The 21,255-nt window shown below is 40.1% G+C and overlaps 1 protein-coding gene across 1 annotated transcript in view; it reads left to right on the plus strand.

Annotated features, from left to right (window-relative positions):
• The window catches only part of ESRP2 (epithelial splicing regulatory protein 2), a 63,681-nt gene that overhangs the window by 37,875 nt on the left and 4,551 nt on the right, over positions 1-21,255 (plus strand). Inside the window, 6 exon segments of the mRNA XM_025198432.1 lie at positions 1-161; positions 3,953-4,095; positions 4,097-4,169; positions 5,072-5,258; positions 6,501-6,696; positions 7,682-7,859. The exon segment at positions 1-161 is cut by the window's left edge and continues 31 nt beyond it. Coding sequence (XP_025054217.1) covers positions 1-161; positions 3,953-4,095; positions 4,097-4,169; positions 5,072-5,258; positions 6,501-6,696; positions 7,682-7,859 — 938 coding nt within the window.

Below are 21,255 nucleotides of genomic sequence, written 5' to 3' on the forward strand. Positions count from 1 at the left end.
GACTTCTCTTTGTCAAGTATCCAGATGGCAGACCTACAGGAGATGCATTTGTGTTGTTTTCCTGTGAAGAATATGCACAGAATGCACTTAAAAAACACAAGGAGATACTTGGAAAACGTTACATTGAACTCTTCAGGAGCACAGCAGCTGAAGTCCAGCAGGTCATAACCATGGGCTGTGAAGCCCAGAAAAATTATTTATTTATTTATTTATTTATTTATATAAGTCATCTACGAATGTTAACCCTGTGTACACAATACTGGGTACTGAACCAGACTCAGGAAACAGACCTTGGAGTCACTGTAGATAGTCCTCTAAAAACATCAGCTCAATATCAAAAAAAAGCCAATAAAATGTTGGATATCAGTGAAGGTAATTGAAAATAGAGAAGATCATCATGCCGTTATATAAACCCATGGTGTGCACACATTTTGAATACTGCATACACTTCTGGTGTCTGCCACCCAAAAAAGACATAGTAAAATCATAAATGATGCAGAAAAGGAGATATGATAGAGGTTTACAAAATCATGAAATGGTTGGACTGTGAACAGGGAACTGTTTTCACCAAGTTCCAGAATACTTGAACTAGGGGGCACCCAATGATATTAGCAGGAGACGGATTAAAGCTAACAAGAAAAAGAACTGTTACACAGTGTATAGTTAACTTGTGGAATTCATTGCTGCAGAAAGTGGTGGAGGCACATAGTACATCCAGGTTCATAAAAGGCCTAGATGGAATGAATGGATATTAGATCTATTCATAGCTATTGAACAGACTGGTTGGGGATGTTTCCTCTGGCATCTCTAAACTAATGAAGTTGGATGCCAGGGAGGGTATCAGTGGGAGGGTAATGAATAGGGGATAGATCACTCTCAATCAGTAATGTCCAATCTTTTTTCCCCTTGAGTCTGGTGAACAGTGCTCAGTCCACCCACAGACTGGATCTGGCCAGCGAGCCCAATCTGTTGCATGTTGCGGGGAGTATGGCCCATCCCTGATCTGACTGTACAGGGCAGGGGGTGTGAGGAGGCATGGGAGGAGCCCCTATCCAGCTGTGCAGGGGAGAGGAAGGGTGTGTGGCTCAACCCCACTCCAGTTGCAGGGGTGTGTGGTCCAGCCCCATGGAACTTAAGGAATTTGGCAGCAAGGGAGAGTGGCTGGTGGCAAGTCTTACTTGCCACTGCTCTCTAGCCACCTTTGCAGGAGGCTGAATACCCTTGCTAGATATATAGCTATATCCAGTTCAACACCCTCCCTCTAAAGTATTCACTGCTGCCACTGTTGGAGACAGGGTAGTGGGATAAGTGGACCATAAGTCTGACCCAATAAGGCACTTCCTAGGTTCTTATGTTCGTATTATGAAACTCTACTTCACATGTTGTTACATATAAAAACAGAAATAACTGTTATAATAAAGACATCATACACAATAGATGGTATTTTATAACTATTGGTTGCATAGTATTTCAAAATGATTTCTTCCTTTACCATCTAATCAAATATAAATGTTTGAAAAAATATTATTTTTCCTATAAGTTTGAGATTGCTTTTAAATTTAAAAATACAAGTTAAAAATTTGCAGTAGGTCCTTAAGGGACAGGCCATTCCAAAAATCTGTGAATTATTTTAAGACATTCTGGTGCCCAACTACGAAAAGCTTTATGAGCACGTAAGTCAAAGTGTTAAGGCTCTAGCTATACAAAATTTATAGTGGTTGATAAATCACTGCTCTCTAACTAAATGGACATTTACAATGCTCTCCACATCTCACCTATCAATACACCCTGCTCATACTTGCAACATGCTTTTTTAATATTTATTACAAACCAGTTACAAATGGAAGCTTAATATAGCATGTTCAAATGGAAGCGTAATACAGCATTCAAACTTGCACATATTTAAGGAACTTTTTAAAATGCTCTTGCTGGATACCTGTTATGCATGAATGTGGACTTCGGTACATAAGTGTGATCCTATTCCACCCTGCTTGAGTCCCTGAAAGCCATTAATACACCTAATTTTGTAAAATGCTGCTGTGTCATCCTTAAGAGAGAATTGCAAAAAAAGGCAATGAATAGGATGGAACTGCGTGCGTTTTGTATTACATTTTCCAGGGACTTGAGCAGGGTGGAATAGGATCTGGCCCCTTGGTTTTTTTTTTAAGTCCCTGAATTGGGAAATTGGAACTAAATTCTCACTTTCTCAAAATTATGGTTTCAGATTTCTGATTTTACTTCCCTCTCCACCTCCTGTAATATACTAACTTCAAATAGTGTTAATGGGCACCTGCTCATATTTGCAAAATCAAGCACTGTCCACAGCAGTGATAGGTCACTTCAGAAAAAAATTCTTTACTTTGAAATTAGCAAACTCAATCTTTGAAAGTACTGTACCACATTTAAGGAGATAACATTTCCACATATGACAGTCTGGGTCTGCCTGCCTATGGAATATTGTAATATTCAAGGCCAAAAGCAGCCATTACACACATCTAGTCTAACCTCCTGCAGAACAGGAGCTGTAAGATTCCATCTAGTAATTTTATGGGCGTTCCATCAACTTTTGTCCAAGCCACATCATAAGCATCCTTTCTCTAAGTAGCTTGTGGGGTGAGCATAAGAATGTTGATCACTACTGTTTACCAGCACTACTGGGGGTAATAGCCATGAGAAGAGCAAAGTATCTGACACTGCTAACTAATTTTGTTAGTGAAATAGCACTACTAGATTATTTGTTTTGTATCCTTGAGAGGGGGGCATAAGTCCTCTAGGACCAAAATCACTGAAGGCCCACCAGTCAAGTTGTGTTGGTTAAGGAGAGCTAGATTAAGATGCCATGCCGGTCCTAGGAAAATACTGTTGTTTTTCTTTGCTGGGGGTTGTCTCTGAAGTAAGGCATTCATATCTCATGATTGAAGCACTTTCATGAGTGAATAGCAAGAAATTAGAGGGATTAGAACCTGGTTGTTCAGGAGCCAACTATATAGAGCCAGCCCACTGGCTAGTGTTAAAACATAACCACAATAGCCAGTTCAGTAACTAACTGAAAAAGATGATTTCTGACCTGTCATGTACAGTATATTCAGAGCATTAGAATCCTACAAGGGTGTTTCTAATGAAGCAAGATACTTTTTTAAGCAGAATTGCTGCTGACAAAATGAAGGCTTGCTACTAGAAGGCTGATTCTACCAGCATAACCTGTTTGTCTGTGCTTATTTTATTACTCATCGTTTAATTATCTCTTGAAGAATAGGTCCCAACAGCATTTTTGTCACTATAAGGTGTTCCCAATTATCTCTTTCTTTCTCCTTTGGGAGAAATCAGAGAGCAAATAAAATGCTAACAAGAGGTGGGGTGTGAGGAGACTGAGAAAATGGATCTCCCATGCCTTTTACTCTTCTCTATGCAGGGTGAGTATGAGCACTGGCTAAATAAAAAGAATAATTGGCTAGTATGTAGCTCTAACAGTGCTTTACTCAGGAAAGCAGGGGAGTAAAACTGGTTTTAACAAAAAGAAAAGAAAATCCTGACTATAAATACTGCATTAAGCAAAGGGAATTTAATAATTGACAATAATAATTACTTGGGTTTGTCAGCCTAGCCAGTGTTTTCAAATGATAAATACTTTTTGGGGGGGGATGTTCCCAGATTAAAAACAATTCACTTCTCTTTGTTTTTATCCAATGAGGGGTCTATTTTTGGTTTCCATCAAACACATTTTTCAGAGGGTCCTTTTTTTTTTTTTTTTTTTTACTTACTCTATTTGAAACTGGTAGATGTCAAACAGCAACAACAAAAAAAGACAGGATTATTTTGTGCAAAATTTTCCTTTTTCCCAGTTTAATAAAGCTGGTTACAATTAAATATATGAAGTGGTAGTGTGCATCCTATCACCATTTATATTCCTATCCACCCACTTACGGTTTTTTCTTCTTTTTCTGGCCAACAGGTTCTTAATAGATACATGTCAACTCCTCTTATACCCACTTTGCCAACTCCTATAATTCCTGTCATACCCCCACCTTACACCATTGCCACAGGTAGCATACGTGACTGTGTCCGACTCCGAGGCCTTCCATACACTGCTGGCATTGATCTTGGAATTCATGGGAGATGCTACAGGAGATATCAAGCCGCATGGAGTCCACATGGTCCTTAATCAACAGGTAACAACAGTTCTTTTGCTTGGAGCAGCAGTTCCCAATCTGTGATACAGGTACCACTAGTGGTACACATTAACAGATTTATTATAATTACTTTATATAACAAAAATGTGCTGGTAGTACTTAAGGTTGTATCATTTTAAACTGGTGGTATGCAATCTGTCAGAGTCTGGGAACTGCTGGCTTGGAGGATAAAATGCTCTTGGTGTCCTCTTCTATAAAAAGGGGATAATACCTACGATTATCACGTGTGTCAGAGCTTGTGTTGGCTACCAGTGCTTTTTTTTATCAAAACATTCAAAGTGAAAATTAAATAGAAACTAAATTAGAAAATAAAAAATGTGGTTTTGAAGTGGTTTGCTTTCTTGCTGCCACCTTCTTTTTAATTCTTCTTTAGCCCCTGTCAGAAAGGTGGAGAGATTTGTTTGAACAAGTTGAGGGTTTTTTTCCCCCCACTTTTTCTTTAATTGACAGGTTCTTTTGTCTAAACGAACAGTCTGTCAAAAAGCCTTTTTGACTCAGGTTCTTTTTGTGTGTGGTGTTTTTTTATCGGCTTCAAATAGAATGAAACTCTCTTGTGCTTTAAAACACCAGGAACCTGGGAATTAATTTCCAAAGTGCCTGTAGACTTTATTGAAGCAAGGCTTGACCTGAACACTTATGCGCCCAAACAGATTGGTAGTAAGTTGTTGCTGAAGAAAGCCGAGTGCAATGATGTAGGATTGCATACCCAGCTTTTGAAATGATCTGAGGCTGAGTCATTAGCTGTTAGCAACAGAGGGGAAAAATCCTGTAAGATTTCAGTAAACACTTGATCATAGCACTGGCTAGAACTATTTTCATTTTTTATGCTCTGGAAATTTGTGTGACTGACTGACTGAACATGGCTGTTTGCAACTTTTCAGGGACGACCATCAGGTGATGCATTTATCCAAATGAAATCAGCTGACAAAGCCTTTTTGGTGGCCCAGAAATGTCACAAAAAAATGATGAAGGACCGCTATGTGGAAGTGTTCCAGTGTTCAGGAGAAGAGATGAACTTTGTTTTAATGGGTGGCACTTTAAATCGTAGTGGCTTATCCCCACCGCCATGTAAGTTACCATGTAAGTCTCCAATTCTTCACGCTCTCTGCTGCTAACGGCTGACGTGGTAGGTGCTGAAGCTCTGTGGCCTTTCACTTTTTGACTTGGGGTATGCCATGATCAGTAATCATCCATCTGTGTACAGGCTGAGATTTGGAAGTTGTTCCCTTGGGGAAATAATGGGACTGATTGAGGCATTTTTATTATGTTTTCGGTGGGGAAATAGATGGCAGCAATGCCTCGCCAGTGTATTTGTGGTGCACTTTGCTTTTATTGGGTGTACTGTTCTTCTGAGCTCTGCAGTAGACTTGCCTGTAGTGACACCTATTTGGAATTGGATATTTTTAATGGGGAAAATGCTACACTCTAGCTGACAATGAATGCTCTTGCTATCCTGCCTCTGAGCATTGAGAAGGTGCTGCTCTTTGGGGATAACTTGTTTTTGAAGGGAACTTCCATTGGGATGCACTTCTAATGGACCAGTGGATAGTGGCACTGGATGGCTTATATCGGCTATCATCTGTGAATATTGTATACTGAACGCTTTCAGCAAAGAATAATTTTAAGGTCTCTTAAGAATACATAAACATTACAATATTAGTTTAATGTTTGGGGTATTAGTTTAATGTTGTGGGTAGGAGTCTTCCATTCTAACTAGTGTGGTTACAAAGTGGGCGCTGGTATATATAAATTTTCAAAACAATATAGACAGCTGGGCTTTCAAAAAAGCTTGCTGTACCTACTTCTCATGTACAAATCGGGCAACTGTGTATGAAAATGCCCATGATTAGTCTTTTGTGGGTACAATATCTTGCTAGCTTGTCAAGCTGCAGTAGGTATATAGACTCTTGGTGAACAGATGCAGGAAAACCTGTGCAGCCATTATCTTTAAACATACCCCAGAGAGTGCAGCTTCTGTTAGAAGGAACAAAGGATGTGCCTAGATGCACACTCAATCCCCCTGCTTCATGCTTCCTTTGAATAATTCTGCAGTTCCTGAATTTTTAATATGGTTCAGAGTCCTCATTTCTGCATTGGTAAGTATTTAAGTTTAACAATCCCAGAAACTGAGCCATTTGGGTGCACTGGGTGCCTTTAGTACAACAGACTTGAGATCAGTCGTTGTGTGAGCATTACTTAACCATGGTCAGGTGCTCTCAGAATGCATAATAGTCACATTGGAAGAGAGAGTTCCATTCCCACCCAAGTAGTTCTGTGCTCTGATTGACCCGTCTTCTGGCTTGCTTTTAGGTCTTTCTCCTCCTGCTTATGCTGCTTTCCAAACAGCAGCAGCAGTGATCCCAGCAGAAGCAGCACTTTACCAGCCTCAAGCCTTATTACCGACAACCAGGACTCCCCAGGCCTCTGCTACTGCCCCTCAAGCTGTTACCTATTACCCAGCTCAGGCTGCTCAGCTTTACATGAATTACACAGCTTACTATCCCAGGTACTGTTGTCCTTGACTGCTGTTTAAGCTCTTTGATATAAGTGGAGCAGAATCAGTTTCTTTTTTTTGGAGGCAACTATTAACCCACTTCGTGTAACTCTGTTTTGTTACTCTGAACAACCCACTACCATTATTGGCAATGACCCTGTAAGTGTTCTCTCCTGGTCTCATAATGCAGCTTAACCTTTGCTGGCTGGAATCAAACCTCCTGTAGTTTTGAGCAACACAGCATTGGAGAAGTGTTGCTAGCAAAGGGCACTGAGGGAAAGGACAAGCAATGTTTTAGAGGGTGTAGTCACACACGCAAACAACGCAGGTAAACACTTCACCAATACAGTCTTTATCTACTGTCCTAACACATGGTGCTCTAGTTAAGAGGTAAAAGAAGAAAGGAGTTTTTTACTTTGTCTTCCCCAGCCCTTATGATAAGCCTATAGCAATACCTTATTTAATTTGCTCCTTGTAAATTAAACTGGATCCTAACATTAGATGCCATTTCAGTCACTAGGATGTGACCCAGGTGTCTGCAGAGTTTTTAAATTTAACCATGTCCCTGTGACCTTTTCCCCCTCTTGATGATGGAATATACACTAAAAAAAACCCCTACTAGGCAAGAATTTACTTTCATAGCTTGGTTATATAACCCTGGAGCTACTCATTTTCTTCCATGCCTCCCTCACTCAGCCCTAAGATAATGTGGCTTAATATTTTGCCTGTTTGGCTTGGATCATCATCATTTAATAACCTGTTTTGTGCACTAAGAAGAGCCATCACCTTCTGGTTTGGGATTTATTGATTCATTTTCCCTTTACCACAGATCTCAGTAAGTTTTGAGGTAGGAAAGGGCAATATTCAGAGGGAGCCTGCACAAGCTACTATCAAAACTAAGATAAAATGGCCACTAAAACCTCTCTCTCCTTCCAAGCTCTCAAGTCACTCATTGGCCTATGTTAACCATTTTGCTCCTCTCTTTTTTTCTTTACAGCCCTCCTGTATCTCCCACCACAGTGGGCTATATCACAGCTCCACCAGCAGCTGTAGCAGCTGCTGCCACAGCCACACACACTCCAATAATGCCCCAGCCTGGAGCTCTGGTCCGTATGCAGGGCTTGCCTTATAATACAGGAATGAAGGAAATTCTGAGTTTTTTCCAGGGATATCAGGTTAGTATTCAGTGCTTCTCCTTTACATGGTATGTTTTTCTGACTTGGGCTTCTGACAGGAATTGCTCTCTGTCCAAACTTAGTCAATCTTGGCTTTGGGAAAAGGAGGACTGTACATTCACTGTCATGTCAGCAACTAAGCAGATGAATAAGGTAAATTTCATACTAGGCATGCCCTCAAAAGCATTTCTGGAAATCTTACCCTTCTGTTGATCATAGGCAGACAAAGTTTTTTTGCCTATGTCTTTAGACAAACACGGCTACAGCCTATACCCTTTTTATTTATCATGGCATTTCTGTTCAAATTCTGGAAGTAGGCTCTAGTGGTCAAAGCACAAGACTGGGTGCTAGAGAGTTCTTAAAGCTAACGAAAGTTTTTAAAGGCTCCCTCTGTTACCTTACTTGAGGGCAGGGAGTGGAGTGGGGAGGGAACAGAGATGCATCTGAAAATGAAGGTCATACAGTCCAGGACTAACTGCTTTGGCCTCAAAGCTGAAACATTTTATTTACAATAATCATGTCTAATCTCATTCAAAAGGAGAATATGCCCTTCAAACCACACTTTGTCTTAAGCAACTGTTGCAGATAGCTAGCTACCTACTGGTATCAGAGGCACTGAGTACTGGTCAGTGGGCAGTTGAGTATCAAATGAATCATTTTTTTTAAAGGTAAAGAACCTGAGCTCTATCCCTGGAAAATTCACAAGCATAGGTATCTGAATGTATGGGATGGTACTCCTCTGTCTTCCTCCATACAGCTCATATGATGACTGTTTTCTTATAGTACCAGCTCCCTAAATCCATGTACTGTAATTAAACAGTTGGAAAGGCAAAAATAACCAGCTTGAAGCTTTCAAGGTGATAATTTTGTCTGTGGAAAAATAAGACATAGTACAGATTCCAACCCTTTGCTGATTGGGATGAGATTTTATTAAAAACTCAATGTATATCATGCCTCCTATTCCATGTAGACTGCTTTAAAAAACAAACACTTTTGACATTAGTCCATCCTTTAAACTTCCACAGGATGCCAAGCTAGTGCTGATTCTGACCTTCATTCTCTCTTGAGAGCAGTGTTTCTCAACCTGTTTAGAGTCAGAGCATGCCTCTGCACCTTTTTTGATTGTGGCAGCACCCCTGGTTGAGAACCATGGTTGGCTGCCTCTGCTTACCTCTGGTTTTCAGCCAGGGTCCTGTGGAGTGTCCCTGCCTATATTAGGGTTTTCTGATAAACCTAAGTCAGAAGTAGGAGAAGGTGTAATTAATTAGCTTTGTGCTGTGGGCAAAACTCCCATGTTGGTAGGGCTGGGGAAGAGGGGGTGGAAAGGGTGGTCTTATCAGGCCCAGGTGTACCCATACCCAGCTCCTCTAGCTAGGCAATGCAAGGGGTTATTCCAGACCAGCATAGTGCCCTGGACAGGCAGAGTAAAGGGCTGTGGCTGGAGTGTGCATGCTGGTCACAGCCTTTTTTTTGATCAGACCCTGCATATGCTCCTTCTGGAAACATGGGACAGTCCCCCCTGCTTGGCACACCTCTGTTTCCAGGAGGACCGTGTAAGGTTGAACCAGTAAAGTCCGTCAGAGTGCAGGCTCCAGCTGTAGCTGCTTTCTGGTCTGCTGCCACGGGAGGTGCACAGTGCATTTCCACCTAGTTGAGGCAGTACCCATGTTGTGGCACCGCTGAAAGGGGCACATGGGACCCCAGTTGAGAACCTCTGCTTTAGAGGCTGCAAGGCAGATGGGGTATTTTTAATGGGCAATGACAAATCTGAGGCGAGAAAGATGCTTTAGAATAGGAGATAAGCATTGCAGATCCTCATTTCACCAAGTTTCTGAAAGGGCTATGGCAGATTTTATTTACAGTGTCAGCCATTTTACTGTGTGTGTCAGCCTTATGATCATGTATTTTTAGAGTGGATAATAAGCTTAGATATGTCTTAGGAATTCTGAGCCTTTTGGAGAACTGGTGTTTTAAGAGAAATTTATTCATTACACATTCTATTTTGTTAATTCAGAAAGAATTTTATAACATTTTACATGTCTTTTGCAGTCAGTGATTTGAAATTCTAACTCAAACTTTTCTGGGCTGTGGATGGATCTAACTTTCTAGTGTTTTAAGTGGAGGGAGTTCTTGCTTAGGAATGAACAATAGTAGGAATTATGTAACTGTTACCTTTCCATGCTTCTGTAAGTGAGCTAAATTGCTGTAATTTTAACCCTGAATTAAACAAGGTTAAAGATGCAGTGGTTTTGCTAGGCCTCTACAGCTGTAGAACTGTGGAGAGGTAGCAGTTACATTGCAACATCTGCTCACATCGTTGGAGGTTCTACTAGGTGACCTCATGTGGTCCTTCTAGACTTGTTTTTCTGTGATTCTATTAAGTGCCAATTAGTCTCTGAGTTTTGATCAAACATGGTTTCTTGAATTATGCCAGCAAATTCCTAATTTTATTTTTTTTAATTGGCAGAGCTTTTGATTTTCCCCTCTACTTCTCAGAATATTTTTAAAGAAAAGTTCAAACCAAAAAAAAAGCACACATTTCTTACTCCTTCCCTGCTGTCCCCCCTCCCACTCTTCCAAGTGATACTTTCCTAGTAGTAGCCCTGCATCTACTACTTACTTTACATGTGGTTTTTGGTGGGGGGGGTTTTTGTTCGGCCTGCTAGATTTTAATATGAGCTTTTATTTTTAGGATGTTGAATTGCATCCCATGCTAAAATACCAGGTAGAAATGTAAATACCGGTCAGCATGAAAAATGTGTTCAATTAGATTTGACCCTTCTGTAGATGGGACTGATCAGGCAATTTCTTATGGATCAATGAAATTTTCATCTCTGATAGTAGCCTGTTTTTATGCACCAGATCTTAGATTGATAGTATATAGTTTTCAGTTCTATTGCTCAGTTTCTTTTCCATGTCCCCTTCCCTGGAAGGCAGCTTGAAGGAGTAATTAAAGGATATCTAACATTTTAAAATATATAGAAATAGCATTGATAATCGGGGATGTACTTTTAGTTTTCATTTTTAATTTTTCTTAATAAAAAATATCACTACTCTGCTCCACTCAAAAATGGTCTTAAAAGTGCAGCTTAGTCACTGTCCTTTCCAGGAATTGAACTGGCATTTCTCTTTTCATGTTCCCAGATAAACTCTCTTCCTGTTGCTGATGATATAAAGAACTTGGCAAAATACTTGCAAGTTTACAACCACAGTTATCATCAGCTATTTATGGTGAAAGAGCTGATGGATTTAAATAAGTCTTTAGAAAATCTTGTTATTCCAACAAGATGTGGACTTAGGGGTTTGTGAAGGAGCTGAGCAGTTACAGTGCACTGGGATGCATAAGTGGTAACTCCAGCTCTGCACTCACACATGCACACAAATACCCACTCCTGCAAAAATAAAAAGGAAAAACCCTTTTGTAAGAAAGAGCTGTTGGTATATTGTGTTGGGACAGTGTATTGTCTCTGGTAAGAATATCTAACATTATCTTTTTTCCCCCCCTCATTTCTTCTCTTTCTGCTGCTACCTCAAGGATGTATTGAACGATGCTTCAGGTCCTTTATAAAGTGAGCCATTATTAACCACCAGTGGCTTGGGTATGGTCTTTAATCCCTTTGTGAAAGTAATTGCAGTTGGTGTTCAGTGGACATGGGAATTGGATCTGAGATGCTGTGAACAAAGAGTGATTTTTATCTGTGTGTCCTGGTTTAGAAGGGATGAGTTAAGTTTCAGTTCTTGCTTATTTATTTTCTGCTGTTACCTTCTCTGAATTTCTTTGGTCTTCATGGGCTCCATGTACTGCATGTAAGCACATGTTGCTACATAACTGAAAACAGCTTTCACACCAGACCTGCCTCATAACAGAGATACTCCTGGCTTAGATTGTGCTTTAACAAGCTGGTCTCAACCTCAGTACATGCTTTTAATAGTACGTAATGTTCAACTTTTATAATTCTACATTTCTAACTATTTGACTCCAATTGTTAGTATTGACCTCTTCTATTTAATAGCTCAGCAACTGGGCTTCTTTCTTGTAGGGCCTGTCAGCTCTCCTATAATTTATAGTCAGTCGAATCATATAGACATGAACTGTCCTTGCAAAAAGCTATTGATCTGAACATCTTTGAAGCTATTTAGACCCCACTAAATTGTAGTGCAGTGTGCTTAATATTTAATTCTAGCATATTGACATTTAATAACTCATTATGTAACTTCTTATTAATTGTATATGTAATTCTTACAATTGTATTCCCTAAGAGTCCCATTCAGGACCATAATCCCTTTGTACAAATACATGGAAAAAGCCCAAAAGATCTTAAAATCCCTTAATAATGAGAGGTAACAGGTAAATGCACACAGACGAGATAAATGAGATAAAAATAAAGTAATATTGGCCAAGATACTGGGCAGTAAAGTCCTTGCACCAGGTGCCAAAGTGTCAGAGAGGAGAATAGAAAAATATGTTGCTGGTTATACTGGCATCTAGCAAAATATTCAGCTGATTGCTTCAGCCTAGCTCTCTAAGCAGCTGTCACAAAAGTTGGAAAGAATAAAGTAACGGGAAAACACAAAACCTGAAATCTGCTTGTTAGGTATTTGTAGAAGTAAGATGGTGTTTTTATGCAAAACGGTTAATAATGTGTGCCAAGGCAAAAAAGGCATGCAATCATGAAAAAGAGAAAAAGTAACATATTTGATTTAATCTATTTCTGTATGTTACACTAGCTTAAGGATGTCAAACTCATCCCACCTCTATACAGCACAGATATCACACAATCAACCAGTTAGATTTTGAAAATGTGTGCTAACTTCCTAGCTGGTTGCTATTGAGCTTTAATTTGTACATGTAGCAGGGTCCCAGCCACAGGGATATACCATGCCCAGCTGGGCCTGCCCCAGCAGCAGCAAATCTGGGTCCCAGCTTCATACCCCCAAAGCTGGGAGATCGCAGCAGCTGCATCTTCCAGCTGTGGAGGTGGTGTTGGGGCGGGGGGGTGCTTCTGTGGCTGGCAGTCTCTCAGCTGAGCAGGCTCCTGGTTGTGGGAGCTTGCTTCTTGTTGGTGCAAGGGGATTCTGAGATTGTGCTCCCCTGCACTGGCAATAAGGTACAGTGGGATCTGATGTGTGATCCTACAATCATGCCTTCTGCCATGCGTGTGTGACATGGCAGGAGGTGCAATTGTGTGGATTGTGCATTAGATCCCCTTGCACTTTTACCTGGACATGTTTAAGGACCCTCAAATGAGTTGATGGAATATGTCCTGCCCAGAGGTTTCCTAAAGCTTCTGGGTCAGCATGGCCAGCATATGTTAATGCTGCTGTTACCAATCTGCATGCTGAATGGTGATCAAAAACTGAAAATTCTGGGGCAGGTAGTGGTGGTGATTGGGGGGGGCAGGGTGTTAATCCCATGTGTTAAAGGCCAACATGGTGGCTCTGGGAACTGCCACAAGAAGCCTGACAGGCCAGATTTGGGCATTGGACCATCTCTGCAGGCTGGATACAGCTCATGGGCTGTATATTTGACGCACCTGCTGTAACCACTATACATACATCTCATCCTCTTTCTTGTGATCACTAATTGAATTTATACATATGTGTGGAATGTTTTTGGACTGCAAGAACACTCCAGGTTCTTTATGCCTGCTCCCATCATAGGAGTGTATGTAGCCTTGACAGAATTGCAGTATCCTGGAGAGGCCTCTTAAAAGGCAGACCTGCCTACCTAGTTAACCTTAGTGTCAGTGTACTAGTACCAACTGGAGCATCCTGTATCATTCACTACTACAGTCATAAATTAAACAATCTGAGAAGAATGAGTTTATGGGACTACTGTCAACATCAGAAACTTGCTCATAAAATTAAATTTGCTAAAACAAGGCTAGGATAGAGACTTGATGTCTTTTTAGTGTTTCTATGGAGGCCAAATTCAAAATAAATTCAAGTATCCTTTAAACCTGTACTGTGCTTAGGTAGAGCACTAAGCTCAATGACACTGTGAAACAGAATACCAAGTTAGATGGACCTGATTCAGTATGCCATTTCTCCTCTTATACCCTTCTTCATCTATAACTAAAAAGATGTTTGCCATTTCCTAATCATCTGAGTCTTCACAGATGGAAATCAAGGCATAAATATATTACATTTAAACAATAATAAGGGAGATGGACTGATGGTAAAATTTCAAGGGCATTAGCAACCCATCTCTCCCTCTCTCTAGCATCAGGACAGCAGGCTTCTTTGTTGCTGACTTCTCTGGGATTAAGTTTTGTCTGAAGTGCACACTTAAACAAAGGCACATTCTCTACTTCCTACTGAAATCTGACACCTTACACAGTCCTGGAGGGACACTCTCTTGATCCATGTCTAGTTGCCAATTCTAGTCATAGCCCCTTTGTGATTTGGGAGAGGGTGAGAAGGGGGCGGGTTGGAGATGTGATGTTAGGATAATTTTGCTCGCTGTAGCATCAAGAAGCCAGCTTGAAGACAGTAGGAGGAATATTGGGTATCTACCCAGCCCACTGCCTATGTTACTTTGTTTCTGACCTGGATATATTTTTTTTCTGATTGAAAGCATTGCCGGAAAGGGGAGAGACTACAAAAGCTGGGATAGCAAACTTGCTGTTACTTCTGATAGTAAGCTGCTTGCCACACATTAAACAACACATTTAAGTGGCACTGCTTCTCAGCTGTGCCCAGAAGGTGACTAATATGAAACAGGTCTATCTAGCTCTTTCACTGAACATGCAGGTTGCTGCTGCTGCTGTGCTTATATCATTATTTTTGTTTCATGACACAAAGCTTTGACACTCTTCCCCCCCCCCCCCCCCCCCCCCCCAAAAATCTCAAAGTTAGGAATCTTTCCCCCTTCCATCAACCTTACTAAACCATATCTAGTGGGGTTCACCCTCTTATGGCCATACACCAGCATCATCATTTGGTGACTGGATACATTTATATCTGGGATAGAATTGCAGCTGCATCCCTGACATGCCATTTTAATGATAACTGCTACAAGTGATCTTTTTTCTCCAGCTGGAAACAAGTCTTGGTTCCTATTTCCTTTCCTCCTAGTGTTGGTCTAAATGCACCGCCTTCCTTGATTTATCTAAGTAGTTTAGCTAAATTGGTGCAAGCTCCTCACCTGCACTGTTTTGTCAGTTTTTATGGGCTAAACAGATTTAAGTATCCACACCAGGAGGTGTAATAATTACATAAACATTAGTTTCTAAAATGATTAAATATGTATACAAAGTATATGAAGATGAGGACAAGCTCTTATTCCTGTTGAGAGAGCAGAAATTTCAGGAGGCACTAAGACAGTGGAAGAGAAAATGTGAGGGATTAGATTGAAAGTAAAGTCAGTGGGGATAGTGGTGCACTAAACTTTCTCCTGAAGATTTAGGTTTGAGTTTAGGGGTGGGTCCAGGGAGGATGCATTTGAAGCCTCCCCCTTGATTCCTGTTCCACCCTGGAAGCAGAATTTCAAGTCAGGCAGCGCTGAAGGAGTCGATGACTTCATGGCTCATTGTAATTTATCTGAGCCCTTCTAAACTCTTAATTCCATGGGTATTAACCAACCCTCTCTTCTTTTTAATTGTCTTGATGTTCCACCAATCAAGCAAGCCCTTGTTCTGTAATTCTGCTGTCTGTTATCTGCTCCTGGTTCTGAAGCTTTTACTTGAGAGCCTTGCAGATTGTATTAAAATCGTTTTTCTTTTGGAGAAGAATGTGCATTGGGTTTATATGCCATGATGCACCTCACCATCTATACTCCTCATTTCAGTATGCTGAGTCTGCCCATGTTTGAGTTCATTTTTAGGAAAGAAGTTGAAGAAACAGGGATGTCTCCCTAGAAAGCACCATACTACAGTCACCATAGCTGATGGTTATAAGCCAGGTTAGCATGACCAGGAGATGGTTGGTCAGAAATGGAAAATGTTGAGAGAATTGTTAGAGTGAATATTAAATTGAAGTTCATGTTTCTTGTGTACTGAACTAGCACTTGAAACTGCAGAGGGAATATTTTTCAGTCAAGAAATGTCAAAGGGAAAAGATATAAACCTACAAGTTAAAAAAACTTTGTGAAGGAGAGGTGAGCTCACATAGGCCCATGGATTTGTTTGAGGTTCAGCCTTCCTACTGGTACCATATGGGACTCAACTTGTCATTTTGTTATCTGTGCTGAGGACCTGTAGAAAGACCAAAACAATTGTACAAGAATGAGAACCTGGATTGCAAGATCCTGCACTGAATGCTTATTGCAAAAATAAATTTATTGAACACTTAAGTTGCTTCAACAGGACTTACTGAAGAGATGGAACCTGCCATCCATTCTGAAAACAAAGCAATGAATAAGGTTAATATTTACATAAAGTTACCAATTCATACTGAGACACAGGGAAATATATAAAAAGTCTTGATTTGGTATAATGGGGCTGCTGTAAATGTTTTTCAGCCTTCATTAATCCAGTTACCTGGAGATTTCTCAATTTGAAAGTCCCAGAAAGATTGTCCAGGAGATCCTGGAAATAACTGTCTGATGTCTCACACTTGGTAAAACAGTCACTAGGAGGCTGAATGAGCAGTTTCCAAGCTTTTATAATATAACAAAATGAGCTATGCTTGTTCAGAGGATTGACTGGTTTGCCTGATCAAGCCAGCTTGGTGTAATACTGTTTCCTTTGGTAGCACCACTCTTCCCCTCCAGTTGCCTATTCTGTCTGGTATCAATCTTTTGTCTGTGGCCTTTGTCTAGAGTCCTTTTAGATTTATTTCTAGCCTGTAAGATCTTTACTATATACATTATTTGCCATTGTTTTATATGACTTTCTTCCAGCCTACCCTCTTGATGCAATTTTACTCCTTGCTTGAGAGAACAATAACACTGGAGGGCACTCTGAAAACTATATTCTATTGCCCTTCAGCCTCAGTGTGAGTTGATGAGCTCCTTAAAGAAGCCATATAGTGGCAGCCTGTCAGTGTGGTCTCTTCCTGCCTTTTGTTGTGACCCCCCTCTATCATCTTCTGCTGGACTTGATGACTGTCTCTTTTGGAAAGAAGAATTACTTTTGTCACTAATCGAAGAAATATGATGGTGGGTTGGGGAGGGGAGAGAAACCATTTTCAATAGAAACTTGCTTCAGCGGTGAATAATTACATAATAAGCATCAATGGCTGCAGCAATCTACTAAAGATTAAGCTCTCATCGGTGAACTTCAGTGAGTCACAGGTGCACACTAAAGAGCATGTCTTTAAAATGCAGCCTTTATTCACATTAGATATTGTGAACAAACTTGATGTGTCAGTGGATTTATAAAACCAAATCAAATAACCTCCAGTTTCATTAATTCACAATTGAGCACTTTGGCTGGGATTTTCAAACTGCTCTAAATTCCCCTCATTTCAAATGGAGATAGAATAAGACCCATACCAAGTTCTTTTGAAAATGCTGTCTTTTGCCTTGGTTTGAAAGAACGAAGGCCATGAACAGACAATGTTACCCATGCCAGGTTTTAACAGACAGGAGGCAAGGAAGTGACAGCAGTTTTGCCTTTGTCTGCCTTTGAGGCTGTCTTCAGTAACATGTTGGTTTTGTCATTAGTAGAGTATGGGGCATTGGCTATTTCCTGGCAAAACCATGATAGTGCATTTTTTATTTGATCATTATTTCACAGTCTTAAATTAGGGGATTGATTTAACATGTGAATTTCAATGTTGAATTGACAAGCTTAATGTTTGTAAATAGTTTTCTAGTGCTTAAATCTGGTAACAATGCAATTCCATTTTGAGTTTGTGTTTTGAGTACAAACCGAGCTTGACTTATGCTACTGTTAACAAGATTTCTGCAGTAATCTATCTTGGGCTCGCTGGTTTAGGAGGCACCTGAAATACAGCCAACATCTGAAACACTCTTTAATGCACTCTTAATTGGGGGAGTTGCTATTGTCAATGTGAGCCAGTCTTATATAAGGTCTATCCTATTCCATTATTTCTCAAATTTGATTTACAATATTGCTTTTCATATTTTTAAATTAGAAATTGTTCTAAAGCATTCTCTACATCATAATGTCTGTTTAATTAATTAAATATGATCTTCTCTTATATTTCTGTCTTGTAAATACCTTACTTTTCTCTAATACTAGTTGTTTGAGTTTCCTGTATGCTTAAGCTCTGACTGAATGCTCTTCTTGGCATTTTAGTACCTTAACATTTTCCCAGTCCTCTCTGTTTTCCTTATGGCTTATGCATTTCAACTACTTCCCCCCACCCCTGCTCCATGACTTTCTGTAGAGTTTACAGAGCTTTACCTACTGTACATCTACTGGTAATCTAAAGTATGTACTATCTTGAGACATTCCTTTCAAAGAACAAACTTTTTGTAGATTTGTTTCAAGGGCAGGTCTGGGAGCTGATTAATATTTGCACAGCCTGGTTGCCCTGGTAGAGACTATCTAGAAAACACTTCTTATGTTTGTCCTTTACTTAATGGCATGGGTCTAGATGTGAATGTGGCTAGAATCCAGTAGTAAAGACTGTGGGGGTTCTGTTCCTTATGGTCTCTGGGCTCTTGGATGTTGGTCTGTGTGGCAGGTGTATGATGTGATCCTTTAAACTTCACTTTAGATGGCTACGAAGTGTTTGTCCCCCATCCCCTTTATAAGTACAGTATTTAATTCTTCACTGTAAACTGGCAGGAGACATTTTTCTGTACCAAAGGAACAAAGGGCAGCATAGTACATACATGCTTTATGTGGTTATTATTTATTTTGTGTGATATTGTAATCTACCAATACATGCAAAGAAAGGTATTTGAGAAAAGAAAACTCTTCCTCTTACTGCAGAAAGGAGGTAATATAACTTGGGTCATGCATATCTCTTTGCTGCAAAGTAATAGGAATCATTCTAATAATCTCCATATCATATGCAGGCTTAGTCTCATTTGAGCATGTGCACTTCTGGAGAGGTGATGCATCCAGCAGTATCTGGTCTCATCCAATGTCTGACTTTATCTGCATGCAAGAATCATGCTCTTTAAGCTCTAAATGTACATGATTAATGTCCATGGACTTTATTCTCTCTTCCCTCTATCTGGTCTACATACTGTTTTTGTACCAGTATGTTGATTAGAGGTATGATTTTTTTTTTTCCTTCTTACTGAAATAGTTATGCTGGGACAACCCTGATGAGAGTACTGGTAGAAAAGGGCCTTACACTGACATGGCTTATTACCTTTTTCTGTACATGAATAAGCAATGGTAGTATGAGCTAGTATGTGCACTTTTTATGCTGTTGTAAGTGCATTCATGTTAGGGTGTTGTACTGCTTTAACTATGCTGGTGTAGTTAGTGCTGTACAGCTTCTGTGTGTAGACAAGGCCCCGCTTTGGCTTTACACCACTGCAATTCCCTTTGCTTCAGTGGACTTTTCACTCACAGAGGTGTGAATAAGTTATACGAATTGGGACCCTGGTGTCTTCTACCCCTTTTTCTTTTCCCATTTCAGTGCACATTTTGGAGAGAATTCTCCAGTCTCGAGGAGAGTTTCTGCTCTAAGTCTGATAGGTAGACTTCACATTGTTGATTTTTTTTTTTTTTTTTTTTTTTTTTTTTTTTTTTTTAACCCAACACAGCTATTGCTGTTGTTTCTATGAATATCAAGGGGAAAAAAGGGTACTAGATAGTGTAAGGGAAACTTGCACTGCAAAAGCTACCACATGCATTGTGGAATCCTCTCTGTACACTTCTCTTAAATCTAGTCTGCAACCAAGTATTCACATGATTTATTCTATAGATTGCATATTAAGTAGTGAGTGTCACATTCACTGTCTCCTGCCAGTTACTGTAGCTGATGCCCTTAATATTAAGGCTGCAAATTCTAGTCTGTGTGGCTTGCTATACCAGAACTGTTCCTTCTCTTGCTGATTATCATGTATCGCACTTGTACTGTAGTATGCACCTGATGACTACAATGGCCTTATTCAGCTGAACGATCAAGCAAGGAGTGTGTTACAAGCACCGAAAGAGTGGGTCTGTTTGTAACTGTTTGTAACTTCCAAAGAAGGTAAGATTGGAAGAAACTGGGTCTCCAGTGGTGAATGGGAAGGGAAATGAAGGGCTTGGTGACGTGGAGATTTTTTTCCCTTCCTAGCTTGCCTTGGGATCCTTGCTCCTAACTTCCCTTCTCCTGTCCTATAAAAATCAACTAACCTGGTGAAACTGAGGCCATTCCTATGATCTTTAGCTGAGGGGAGAGCAGTGTTAAATGGTGGAGGTTGTGATGGCTTGGCTTTGTGCAAAAATGTTTTTGTTAAAGTTTCACAATAGTTTATTGCTGTTTTGAGTATTTCTTGTGAGATTTTAATCCGGTGCTTTTCTTTTTGTTTGTTGAATGTAGCAGTAAGTATATACTTCCGCTAATGTTGACATAAAAAAACACACGTTTAAAAATCAGTTTTTCCCACACTGTGTTGTTATCTAGAGGTGGTTGTGCTCTTGCTCACTTTGCATGAGTAAGTTCTTGCTTTGGCAAGAGGGCTTTTTTTACATATGTGCAAATAAGCTGGCTAATAGTGAACCACACCTATTTGTCTGTCTCTGCATGCCGATGCTGGCTTTCTCAGCATTACACTTACACTATATCTTCTGAGACATAGCTGGGACTGAATGCATCATTCATCTACGCATATAATTAATAACATATATAAATGTAGGCATCAGAGAGAAAATATAGTGGCTATTGATTTAACTATTAAATCCTTCAGTGAGCCTATATTAAAATTTGATCATATGGCTGTAGAAAAAATACAAGTTGAAGGCACAAAAATATTAAGACAAGATACCTTTATAGTATAGCTCAAAGTATTCTTGTTTAAACATATGAGTTGCACAACTTAAGAAAAAAAAAATGGGGTTGAGGATACAGCTAGCTCATTGATATTGGAGCCTGTTTTGGTGGCTGCTCTTCAGTGAAAATCCATTTTGTCCTCTGAGGCCAACAGCAAGATAATTATATAATTTAAGTGCTCAGAATATCCCCACAAGATTCATACAGACCCCCTACTTGGCGCTAGAGCACTTGCATTAAATTACTCCATTCTAATATAAACAATACTTTAAGAGGAATTTTCATTCCATGAAACAGTCCTTTTGTCGGTTATTCTAATATTATAAAAGCCTAAGTCTGTCTGTCTGTAATGCTTTATTTACACTCTGACTGGATGACGGAAACAGTCAATCAGAGTGCTCCAAGCATGGGGGAGTGCCACCATGATTCTGAAGCTGCATCGAGGACTGGACAGAGGGTGGGGGAGCCGGGGCCAGCTGCTCCCTGCAAGAGGCAGAATAGCGGCAGCATGGGACATTAGGTGGCAGCACTCCATCCCAGCCCCCCC

Source organism: Alligator sinensis, unplaced genomic scaffold, assembly GCF_000455745.1.
Source record: "Alligator sinensis unplaced genomic scaffold, ASM45574v1 scaffold97_1, whole genome shotgun sequence".
NCBI lineage: Eukaryota > Metazoa > Chordata > Crocodylia > Alligatoridae > Alligator > Alligator sinensis.